General features: G+C 33.3%; 2 protein-coding genes across 2 annotated transcripts; one reads left to right on the top strand and one right to left on the bottom strand.

Annotated features, from left to right (window-relative positions):
- The first annotated feature begins 639 nt into the window (after positions 1 to 639).
- On the top strand, positions 640 to 2,728 carry LOC143570389 (uncharacterized protein At3g17950-like). The gene is made up of 3 exons (XM_077056049.1): positions 640 to 848; positions 921 to 1,061; positions 2,258 to 2,728. The coding sequence occupies exons 1-3, from the start codon at positions 837 to 839 to the stop codon at positions 2,726 to 2,728; spliced, it is 624 nt and encodes a 207-aa protein (XP_076912164.1). The 5' UTR covers positions 640 to 836.
- A 1,218-nt stretch (positions 2,729 to 3,946) lies between these two features.
- On the bottom strand, positions 3,947 to 6,840 carry LOC143570391 (uncharacterized). The gene is made up of 11 exons (XM_077056051.1): positions 6,681 to 6,840; positions 6,469 to 6,603; positions 5,441 to 5,507; positions 5,284 to 5,350; positions 5,147 to 5,197; positions 4,966 to 5,062; positions 4,787 to 4,870; positions 4,606 to 4,712; positions 4,448 to 4,507; positions 4,315 to 4,366; positions 3,947 to 4,032 (listed from the first exon to the last, which is right to left on the bottom strand). The coding sequence occupies exons 1-11, from the start codon at positions 6,838 to 6,840 to the stop codon at positions 3,947 to 3,949; spliced, it is 966 nt and encodes a 321-aa protein (XP_076912166.1).
- Positions 6,841 to 12,015: the final 5,175 nt, after the last annotated feature.

Here is a 12,015-nt window from a genome sequence, read left to right as displayed (position 1 = left end):
TAATACCTTTTAAATCTTTTTGTTTTGATGATAAATGACCACAATTTATGAAATGTTAAATTCTTGGACATGTTAGTTAGAAACATTCTAAAGGAATTTCTTTTTAAAGGGATAAAGTATGCTGTCTAATTATATATATCACAACAAAAGTAATCCTATTAGAAAAAAAAAGTTATATTTTATGCACAATATATCAAGATATTACATTTACTTGAACCAAACTCATGAGAAGCACCAACCCATGCCACCATACAATATTTTGGTTCCAACTATTATATCAAACCTAATTTGATATACGACATGTTACCTAAACTTACATGTTTCAACATCTTAGTTATTCGCACAAATCAATAACACGTTTGACCATGAATTAACAAACTTAACCATCTTTCTAGTTATCTCTTTAGGCATATTTTAATCTAAGCATTTGTTTTAGGTCTATTATTATTATTATTATTATTATTATTATTATTATTATACAAGAGAAAGTAGAGCAGGTGACACTTATTCTGTCTCTTCTTTTTCCTGGTTATTAAAAATAGAGCATAGGAGAATAAAAGCAAGACAACAAATGAGAAAAGGGTGTTCTGCAATGATATAAAAATGAGACCTGTCCTATTTCCACTCCACTCCACTCCATTTTGGCCCCATCATATCATGCCTCTTTCTCTTTACTCTTTAATCCCATTTGCTCACCCCTAAAACATCAAAAATCTATTACTTTTTAATGATAAACAACACTTCTAACTGATATGATATGACAGTTTCATTTCTCTTTGATTGACCTAAGGCTAGCTAGTTAAACTATCCAATCAACTCCATTTTGCAGTTTCTACATGGCTCAACAGGTATAATATTATCGCGCACTGCTTAAGGGTTTTATGTTGGTGTTTTTGTTCATCCATTTGAGTTGAATGCAGGAAAATGGTGGGTGGCCTTTGGGACTACAACCTTTGAATGTAAGAGCCAGAAACCATGATTATTCAGGATCAATCTCATGCAACACTTTGCTCAGTGGCTCTCCTACTTTAACCTCAGCTTCTTCGGATCTAGATACACAGGTTTGTTGGTGTTTATTGCTTTCTTTTCTGTAACTTTACGAAACTTTGATCATAAGGCTCGTCGAGTCGTGTGATAAAGTGGTTGAAACTTGCTCATATAATTCATATATCAAAAGTTTTGATTCCGGTTTCCTCTTCTTTTTTTTTTTTTTTTTTTTTTGCATCATAGTTTCAAAAGGCCATGATTTTTCAGTATCAGTAAACTTCTAGGAGTAAATGATACGTTTCATCGTGCTTAACAAGCTTTATAGTTTAGACACAATGTACTTGCCTAATTTGCAATTAGTTGCATGTTTGTGAAGTGAATGGCAGGTTAGCTAGTTTGACCATCATACTCTGCATGTTCATTGTATTTAGTACTGCATTTTCAAAAACAATGCAAGAAAAACACTATAATTGCAAATAATAATTAACAAGGTAGCCAAAAGTTGTTCACTCTTGCATACTCAATTATTTTCCTTTCTTAACCCAGATGAATTAAGTTTTTTTAAGGAGGTACAGCATTGTATGCAATTATGCATCCACCAATATTCAGTCTCATTAAGGATTACCAACCACACTTTTAATTTATCTTTTTCTTTTTGTCTATTTATTGAACTCCGTCAGTAATCACCAAACGGATTATGTCTGTATGTGATACTCATTTGTGAATTAGTGGTATAGATTTGAAAATTAAACCACTTTTACTTTAATATATCTATGTACAAAAATCTTGAGTCACAAGTCACAACAATAAAGGAATAAGAAATGGGAATCTTTAAATCACAAAAGTTTTGTAGAACTGGTAATCTATCAGCTTTTACTTCAGGTTTGAAGAGTAGAAATTCTCAAGCTTTATGTTAAATACAAGTTGGGATGTGTAGAGTACAAATGATCGCTGCAATCGATTTCATTGCTTAGCATTTCTAGTTGTGTCTCATTTGGCCTGGGCTTCTGTTGGTATAAGACATACATAAAAGACATATACAAAGCCAACACTAAATTTATGCCTTGAAACTGGTGAATCTATGTGCAACTTAAAATTGGCACTTTTGACCCTGAAAGAAGCACATGTCTTTCACATGTCATCTTATAACTGGCCTTTTGGAATTTGGATACATCTAGATAAGACTAATAAAATAGAAGTGGTATTTAAAGTACAGTTATGCTATAAGATTAATTTTAACCTAAAACCATGATTGTTTGTGGTTATGAAGTCCACAGGATCTTTCTTTCATGACAAGAGCATCACACTAGGAAACCTCTTGGGTGTTTCAAGTATTGTAGAACTTTCTAGAAGATCTTTAGGAAGCAGAAGAAGAGTCGTCTCCGAAACCATAACTTTGGGACACGCTAGAAGATTAAACACCAAATCAAAAACTTGGTGTTTCAAGTTTTGTTTGTGTCCAAGAGATAACATTGATGTTGATATAGCTAGAAACAACACAGTTTCTCTTGGACGGTTTCTTGAAGTGGAAAGAAGAGCAGCTCATGAGCACAGGCGAGATCAACATGGTCCAATGATTTATGGACCTGATGAGCTAGCCCTTTCTCAACCTTTTGGGGAGTTACCCAATTCATTGTTTGTAGATGGGCGAATTGCACCACCACCCCAATCGAGCCCCGGGTCAAGTTCAGATTCCAATGGAAGGAAAGAGGGTAGAAGATTGAAAACACCATGTTTTTGAGAACTTGAAATGTTGGGTTCTTTTCCATGAACTTGACATATATTTGTTATTCGTAACAATGTTTGTTGTGTAGATGCATGTGAGTGTTTAAACTTTAAACAACCAAGAGTTTGTTTTCTTAGTTTAGATGATCATAGTTTATATAATTTTTTAAAAAAACTTATGCTCGTGATTTGGTTTAGTATAAATGTTTTGTGATTATGGTTTAGATGTAACATAACATAATATAACATAAGAACAGGGTTGAAGTTGACCAAGAAGTTGACCAAGGTTAAGAGAATGTAGTTAATGGTAGTTGATGAAACTTTAACGGTAGCATCCAAAAGTGTAAAGGAACCTTTATGAATGTTTGTTTGATGTGTTGTTTGATTCCTAAGTCCTGTCACCTGTGAAATCTTTCCGGGGAAACATTGACCATGTTAGGTATATGGTGGTCCCTCCATTTTTAATGAAATTTATTACATATATTTTAATAATCTTTATTGATAAACCATGCTATAAAATAGTATTCAGCTAAGATTTAATAGTTTACTGCAATTAGTAGCTTCACATAAAAACACATGTAAAAGAAAGGTGGGCATATCGATAGGGGATAACTTTTTTTTTTGAAAGATCATCTCAAGAGCCTCAGCAATAAGAAGGGAAAAAAAACACCAAAAACATATCTATTAAGCTGACACATTTTAAAAATACCATTATTTTAACACACCTAAAATCTACCCAATAAATAATCCTAAAAACACTCAAAAACATTGTCACGTCATCACCATCTTTTATATATTACATAATTCATTTTTTTTATTCACTACCCAAACTTCACACTCGGCCCCACCACATGCACACACCACCCTTTTTTTCTAGTTTTTGTCCAATAACATTTTTGAAGAATGAATACTAAGAATAGCTCCCATAATAGACAAAAACTAATGACGTATAGACACCAAAAAAAACAAACTTCAAAACATGTTATTGTGGATGCTCTAAGAGATTGTCTTTGTTTATATGTAATTCTTTTCTCTGTAAGTTAATGGATGTCTTTAATTTTGTCTCTAGGATATGTTTTCAAATAACAAAATAGTATTACAAATGTATTTACAGATAATTGGTTAAAACTATTTTACAATCTAGTTATTTAATCTACCCTTGCAAATCATAATTACAAAAATGTAGATAAATTCTCTTAATTCTTAAAATCAGAAATTCTTAAAGCAAATGACCTTATCCTTTGGCTTCAATGAACTCCTTCAAATTTTGCCATATTCCTTTGTCATAGGGATTTCTAAACCGTGTTGTTGTTCCTGTTTCTGGATGTCAAATGTTAATAACATTATGTTATTCAGTAAACCGTCTCATAAGAACCGGTGACGTACATTATGATATCATGATCAAATAAAGTGTTTTCAAAATTCAAAACTAAACGAATTCTCTCTCTCTCTCATAAATAGCAACATCTCTCTATTTGTATTAATCACCTATAAAGTTCAAACTAGTCAGCTAGTATCACTCATATTAGCATATTTGACTAAAAAGTCAAAAGTGTCAATTTTCTTTGTTATAATATATGAAGGCACATTATCCACAATTACCTAACTGAGGATGTATGACATACTGGAACTCTGGATATTGCTTCCAGTGCAACTGCAAAAACACAAATCCATGCACTAAATCCATGCAATAACCAATAACCAGAAATACATCAATTAGATTAAAAGATCTTACCCACTCATCTGTTCTGATATTAAAACACACACAGTATATATGCCATGCCAGAAACGCCGCCTAATAAAATCAGAATATAATTATCTGATATGTAAAAAAGTTATAAAAAAAAGAAGAAAAAAACACAAATAAAAGTGCGGTTCTAAGCAGGTACGCACCTGCCATAATACTTGCAGAATGGAAAATATCATTGTGCTAGTAGCTAATGTTACGGTCCAACCAACCTTTTGTCCATCACCATCAAGTGTTTGGGATGTTGTTACGACTAGATGTAAGATGGATATATTATAAATCTTTCAAAAATGAAAATGAAATTTATTTAAAATAGGCGAAGCTTACTTTGAGATGCACCCAAAATGTAACACGCCTCCGCTGTTATGAATCCAGCTAGAAGAACTATGAAAAGGAGATGATTATTCTGACCTGCACTAAAAAACAACAGTAACATCTAATCATTTAAAACCAATCCTAACGTTACAAATCGGGACAAATGAAACAAACATTTTTAAAGTTGTTACCTATGCAATTCCCAAAAGCAGGACAATGGTGGTCAAATCCCTTAACATATGCATGACAGTGCTTACAATATCTTACCCTTTGGAGTAAAAGTGAACTCTGTTATAAGTTATAACATAAAAATTAAGTACCTAAAAAACAAAGAAAGATAATACAAATGTGACAAGGGAGTATAATAGAGACCTCAACAAACGGGGATCCCTCATAAATGTCAGAAGTTGGAAGCTCGGATTCCTGCACGAAAAAAAAAGATCATCATGCATGATTATAAATGATTATTACCTTTAATGGGAATACTTTGAGTGATTGTAATTTGTAACCTCTGGATAAGTTTCCGTGTTGGAGATAGGTTCATAATTAACAAAACCGGGATCACCTGAGATGATCCTGCCACCAAAAACACTCTCATTAGGATTATCAAACCAAATCTTACTTTATAAGAACAACTATTGATAAAGGTCTAACACGCGAACAGACCTGTATAGGCCGATTAGTAGAATAATGATCTCCGCATTGAAGATGGTGTCCAATAGCAATGAAGTAGCTGTAAAACAATGATTAGTTTGCTTTATTAGCATTAAAGGCAAGATAAGCACAAAATAACTCATACTGGAATTTATTAGTTTCCAAATAAACAAAGAAAAATAAAAATTAAAGATATTTCCCAAGTCCAAAGGTAAAATGAAGTTAGGTTCTTTTGATAGCATTATCATTGTTCTCTAAATCATGATATAACTGCCTCTTGTAACACACAATCTTATCTTACTCTACTAATAAACAAAAATAATGATGATGATGTGTCACAACCAAATTAAATCCTAATTTCTAATCTCTATTCTTCTTAATTCATGCTATCCATGGGTTATGGCTTGAAATTTGAAATCATTTTGGCTATTGGTTATAAAATAGTCAATTTATCATTCTAATATTTCATTTCATTCATACTAGTTTTCAGTGGGTCATGGGCCAAAACAATTTTGACAATTGGGTTATAAAATAGTCACGAAATTGAAAGTAAAATATTGATTGAAGATCAAACAAGTAGAAATATGAAAATCAAGTAGAAAATAATAAAGAACATTATTTTGCTAAGGTTGTTTTGTTCCTTCGATGTCCAGTTTTTTCTGATGAGCATTATATGTTACATTATTCCGGGTAACAGCAGACATGGTCTAAATTTGTTTATATTGGATGACGATTTGAATACTTGTGATAAAAAACAAATGCTGTATATAAAGAGATTTTATCAAATTTATAAATTTGAGATTCCAGACTTCTTATTGTTTGTACAATATATATTATTTCTTTTTTACCTTTAATTTTGTTCATTTATTTCAAATAGCAAACCTTATTTTTTATCATTAACAAATCCCGTGTAATACACGGGTTCAAAAGCTAGTATGATCATACATAAAAAAGCTCACTTGTAATATCTCCTAATTTAGAAACTAGAATCCTCTTCTGTCAGAATATGAGAGTCCAGATAACTGAAATCAAGAGGTTACCTTGACGAATTACAACTACATACACGCTCCAAACGAATAATATATTCATAAACACAAACGCAGGAGCTGATCCACGCACTCCGAACAACTTCTTGCATCTTCTCCCAATGACCGTCAAACCTAGCAACACAATAACTGAACAAAACAACTTCAAATCAAAAGCAAGTGTATATATCAATATCAAATGCATAGGTGTGAATAGAATAGAATACCTGAGAGAAAGAGGAGTGTTATGATGTTGAAGGAGTGGAAGAAGGAAGATAATAAGTAGAGGGCAAAGTGTGCGAAGCAAACACAGAGGAAGGACACCGTGCTCCGACTGATTGACCGCCATGGATCCCTGCGCCTTCTCCCACGCCGCGGATCTTCCATTGCGGTTCGACTTGGATGATTCAGTTACGAACCGGAACGGCTTTGAATGTGTCGGGTCGGGTTGGGCTATATTCTGACACACCCCAAAACATGTTTTGACCGATGGCCCGATAGTATTTAACCAAGTCCACGCTAGTTTAAAGTTTGGCTTGGCCGTTTCCCTGAAAACCATACCTCGGCTGTCACACAATCGTTGTACCACCACAAGAGCAGAACACGCTAGCGTAACACACGGTGGAACAAAACTCGGGTAGGCTCGGAATTCAAACTGGTAACCTCGCAACGCCTGGCTTAAATCCTTCAATGTTACAATTCACCAAAAGTGACACAAGCAGGGATTAAAGTTGGGTCTCCATCAAAGAACCCAAGCCTCCTACCCTAGTATTCTGATTAGGGGTGGCAAATGGGTTGGGTTGGGTTGGGTTGGGTCGAAACAAGTTCGGGTCAGAACGGGTCCAGGTCAGAATGGGTCAAGGTCGGAACGGGTCAAAAAGGGTTTTGGGTCTTTTTTTTAGAACGAGGGCAACGGCAGAAACGTTTTAGTTTTTTTACATTTTTCGTTTTTGATTTATATTTTTAGTTATGATTTTTTTATTAATTTGTTTTTTTTTTTGGCCTCCAACAAAAATTCAAAAAAATTAATAAAAAATTCATAACTCAAAATATAAATAAAAAACGAAAAATGTAAAAAAAAACTAAAACGTTTCCGTCGTTGCTCTCGTTCTTAAAAAAAACGAGAAATGAACTGAAACTGAAATTCGACGAAAACGAAACACAAACCAAAACTTAACCGAATTGAGCGAAACCGAAAAAATCAATCAAAAAGAAACTAAAAAATTGAAACCAAACAGAAATGAAACTGAAAAAACCAATCACAATAATACAACTGGGCGAAAATGAAGCTGAAACCAACCAAAAACACACAAAAGAAACTGAAACCTAACCCGTCGAATGCTCCGAAACCGACCAAAAAGAAACAAAGGAAATTAGAACCCAACCCGTCCAGCGCGAAAACTCGTGTCGACTCAAAACCTAAACCGAACTCGTTCCAATACTAACCCTGTTTCAACCCGAACTTGCCAGTTTTCCTTAAGGCACTAACCCACATCGACCCATTTTTTTAAATTTGTCGACTCATTTTGACCCGAAAATAAGAAAGTGGAATTTCAAGTGACTCATTTTGACCCATCTTATTAAAATCTATGACCCATACCAATCCATATGATTTTTAAAACAAACCCAAATTGACCCATTTGAAATGGTTTAGGTCAAAATTGCCACCCCTAGTGAGGAGCTAGAAGAAATAGTGGAGCATATTTTCATCATGTGTAGGTTTCACGCAAGATGTTTGGCACGCAATTTCTTCATGGTGTGGTTCGCCTTTGGTATAGGCTTTTTGTGTGCGTGATTTATTGGACTTGTATATGTACCTAGAAGGTGAAAAAAATGTATTCAATGCTAGTTGTGTTATAAATATTTGGAGTTGATTTTTAACGAGAGGCCGGTACAACTTTCAAGTGTGGTGAGGAAATAAAGACGTTTGGTTGATGGTTATTTATGGTTGAAGAATCGATCAAGAAGACTTACCATATCATGGAAGTGTTGGTGTGGTCTTAACATGTAATCTTGTAAAACTAGGTGTTTTGAGGAGTTTTGGCGTTCTATAAAGTTGGTCGAGATGACCGATTATTATATGCATTTAAAAGAGTTTTAGTTGGCCGTTCATAAAAAAAGGACATTTAGTACAAATTAAATTTCTAATTAATGTAAAATGATTTGACCGTTCCTCTTTTCATGATACTTATTTTTAACTAGAAATGTTTGTTCTTACTCTAATTTACACTAATAAATCTAAATTACTCATTTGCTCAAGTTTGAACTTGGAACCTCCCCTCTAAAAAACATGTACCTTTGCCAAGTGGATTAGCCCACATTGATTGATTCATATATGACTATAAAGCTAGGGTTGAGAGTAAGACAATCTGCTCGAGAGCAATTCAAGCTCAAATAGATAACAAGCTTGAAACGAGTTGAGTTTTATCGAGCTCGAGCGTCAAATAAATCTCGTTTAGATATAGAGCCCGAGTTTGAGCCTTTTATGGATAGCCCTTTTATGCTCATCGAGCTTTAACGCGCTTCTCATTAAAGGCTCTACATTGGAATGGGTTAAACCTTGAGTTTATGGGGTTTGATGTGTGGGGTGAAAGAACGTGCTTTAAGTGTTTAATATCGTATGTTTTAGTTGTTTATATCTATCGAACACAAGTACTTTGAGTGGTTTTATGTTTGTAAGTGCTCAGAGCTTAAAGGAATTAATTTGGAGCACTTAGGATGGCAAGGAATTGAGTTATGGGCAAAAGGGAAGCAATCAGGGGAGTTCAGAAGTGATTCGTGCTCGTTTAAAGTAAAACGGGCATATCCGAGGCTAGAAAATGAGTTACGGAACCCAAAATATATGAATTTTGGGTTTCTCGACGATAAGAATATGAAATGGAATAAATAATGGCGTAAGGCAGAAGCTTCCAACTGTAGTCTGCGGCCCCGCCATAAGCTACGGTGACCATGTCGTAGCTTATGGTCTGGTCTGACAAGAAATCCGATTTTTCTTGTTTTTCTTCCATATTTAAGTTGGGATAAACCCTAAATCGAGTATTCTTCATATCTTATCATCATTGGGCGATTTTGGAGCCGTCATACACCATCCTAACACCCTTGAATCACCATAATCACCCATGCTTTCATCCTTCTACTCCATAATCAAGCTTATCAAGATGAAGATGCAAGGCTAAACCATTTGTAACCATCTTCGGGAGTAGGGTTGTGATTGTGGTTAGACTTTTGATGTTTCAAACCTTGGTATTGGATTTGGATTTGATTAACCATTCGGTTAGTCAACTTTTGATGTTTGTTTGTGCAATTAAACAGTTTTTCGTATTTGAATGCTTTGAAGTTTTATCAGTTAATTGATTTGTGGTCATCAACTTTTAGAATTAGGTTCTTAGAGTCATTAACCCGTTTATCTTTAACCATTAAGCTGCTTGCATTTATCAAACCCTAAAACTGGTAATCAATTAGGTTATTTTTCATTCAAACCAATTGTTCAGATTAAGTTTTGTCAATTAGTAAGGTCAAATATTTAGTCTTTTAATTATAGGTATAAACAAAAGAGTTTTACAAATAGGTTTAATCAGTTCGTTAGTCTGTTTCGAAACCTGAAACCTGGAGTTGGTTATTTTCTCATAATTGTTTACAACTTAAAGTAACAGTGTTTTCACTTAACATATCATTCAAATAGTTTAACATAGTCTGACCACTTAGTTTAATAATTAATAAATTGTGAGTTTGATTAGCACTTTCTACTGATTTCCCTTGGATTCAACACATTGCTTGCCCTTACTAGCAAATGCATTTTATAAATGTTTTTGATTGGCCTTTCTACATCGATCAGGGTCGGCACTACCATTGTGAAGTTCTACTTTAGTCCTTTTTAATGTGGTGTAGTGATAGGAAACTTGAGTTTCTTAACGGAGACTCAAGTTCGATTCTCACTTACAACACTTTAGGAAGGACATGGGTGGCTCATTGAAGGAAGACCGGGATCTTTGTGATCTCTGGTTCGATCCCGATGGCATCCGGGTTTTACCACCAGTGGGCCTTCAGGCAGGTGGGTTTTCTTCGAAACTGGAAATAACTTGGAGGCAATTAAGGGCTCCGTACGGCCGGTTTGGGCCAGCTGGCGGTGGATTTTTGCCATTGGCTCACCCCGTACGAAGTATCTACACAATTCTCAGTTTGTTGGCCGTAAAAAAAATTGTTTTACTCTAGGGTTAAAGTGTGTAACTTATAATTTTGTTAAAGAAAGTTATAATTTTTGTTTATAAACTTTGATCGTTTTACCTTTTCTTTTTCTTTCTTTATAAAATTAACCATTTTTTCAATAAAAAGCTATTATTTATATTAATTTATACTTAAATAAGTGAGTGGCCTATTAGCAAATACAAAACCTTTAAAATACGCGAATTTGAGAGTTGTTGGATTCTAAACCTACTCTCTCTTTAAACAACAATTTCTTTTTATGTTGTTATGATTATCTTTATAGCATAAGAGAACCTTCAACCTTTTTTAAAAACAGATCATATTAGTTAAAATAAAAGAATGATATGAAGAGAAGAATAGTAGAAAACTTAAATAATGTGAAGAATGAACCACTTAGTTTTAAGACAATTATGGTGAAAACTGAAAAAGCAAAGAACAAGAATAAGAAGCTTTAAGAGAAAGAAATGAAAAAAAATCGGTTACGTTTATTTTGAGGCTAGTTTTTAAACCCGTGTATTACACGGAATTTGTCAAATGATTAAAATAAATTTTGTCCGTTGTTTCAATTGTGATCCTTAAAATACTTATGAATTAATTTAATGTACAAATTAAAACTAATGAATTATATTTTTTTTAGTTCACGACTTATGAAATGTATATTTTTTCATGTTTCACCAATGTACTACTATACATGATGGAAAATATGAACTTAATGGTAGTTCAGTTTATTTATCTTTAAAAAATGGCTCGTTTATTTATTTTTGTTAAAAGAAAGAGGTTGGGTTCATTTATTTTTGTTTAAAAAAGTGGTTCGGTTTGTTTGATTTTTTAAAAATAGTTTGGTTTGTTTATTTTTATTAAAAAATGTGTTTCGGTTTATTTATTTAATTAAGATTCAACATTTTCTTTTATTAGTTTCTATAATATATATAAACGAAAACACAAAAATTCTATGTGTCGCGATGTGGTCACTTCCCCCTTTTATGGAAGCCACCAGATTTCTTGATTTTTAAATGGAGACCTCTCATTGATTTAACCCAAATTCATGGGTATGGGTCTTACCAAAACCAGATAGCTCTTAAATGGGTTATAACTTCTCATTAAATTAAAAATTAATCTTACCAATTATTTGATATGAAAATCCTACAAAATAGTAATATACTAAAATTTAAAAAGAAAAAGATATTATTTATAATTAATAAACAATTTTATAGTAAAAAAAATAAGCGGGTCATGAGTCACCAAATCCAGATAACTTTTAAACGGTTTATAACATATCATTTATTTATGAAACCCTTTCATCATCAAACCCTAAATATATTATTAACTTTCTTACAATAAAGAAAATTAAAATCCAAA

Source organism: Bidens hawaiensis, unplaced genomic scaffold, assembly GCF_021521415.1.
Source record: "Bidens hawaiensis isolate Kalapana, Puna unplaced genomic scaffold, B.hawaiensis_p1.1 tig00024977_1, whole genome shotgun sequence".
Lineage (NCBI taxonomy): Eukaryota > Viridiplantae > Streptophyta > Magnoliopsida > Asterales > Asteraceae > Bidens > Bidens hawaiensis.
This window is presented reverse-complemented; position numbering and strand designations above follow the sequence as displayed.

Coding starts and splice junctions, on each gene's coding strand:
- LOC143570389 (XM_077056049.1), top strand. Junction 1,062..2,257: donor CTTCGGATCTAGATACACAG/GTTTGTTGGTGT, acceptor GTGGTTATGAAG/TCCACAGGATCTTTCTTTCA.
- LOC143570391 (XM_077056051.1), bottom strand. CDS start 6,840: ATGGAAGATCCGCGGCGTGGGAGAAGGCGCAGGGATCCATGGCGGTCA. Junction 5,508..6,468: donor TGTAGTTGTAATTCGTCAAG/GTAACCTCTTGA, acceptor ATTGTTTTACAG/CTACTTCATTGCTATTGGAC. Junction 4,033..4,314: donor TGTCATACATCCTCAGTTAG/GTAATTGTGGAT, acceptor TTTGACATCCAG/AAACAGGAACAACAACACGG.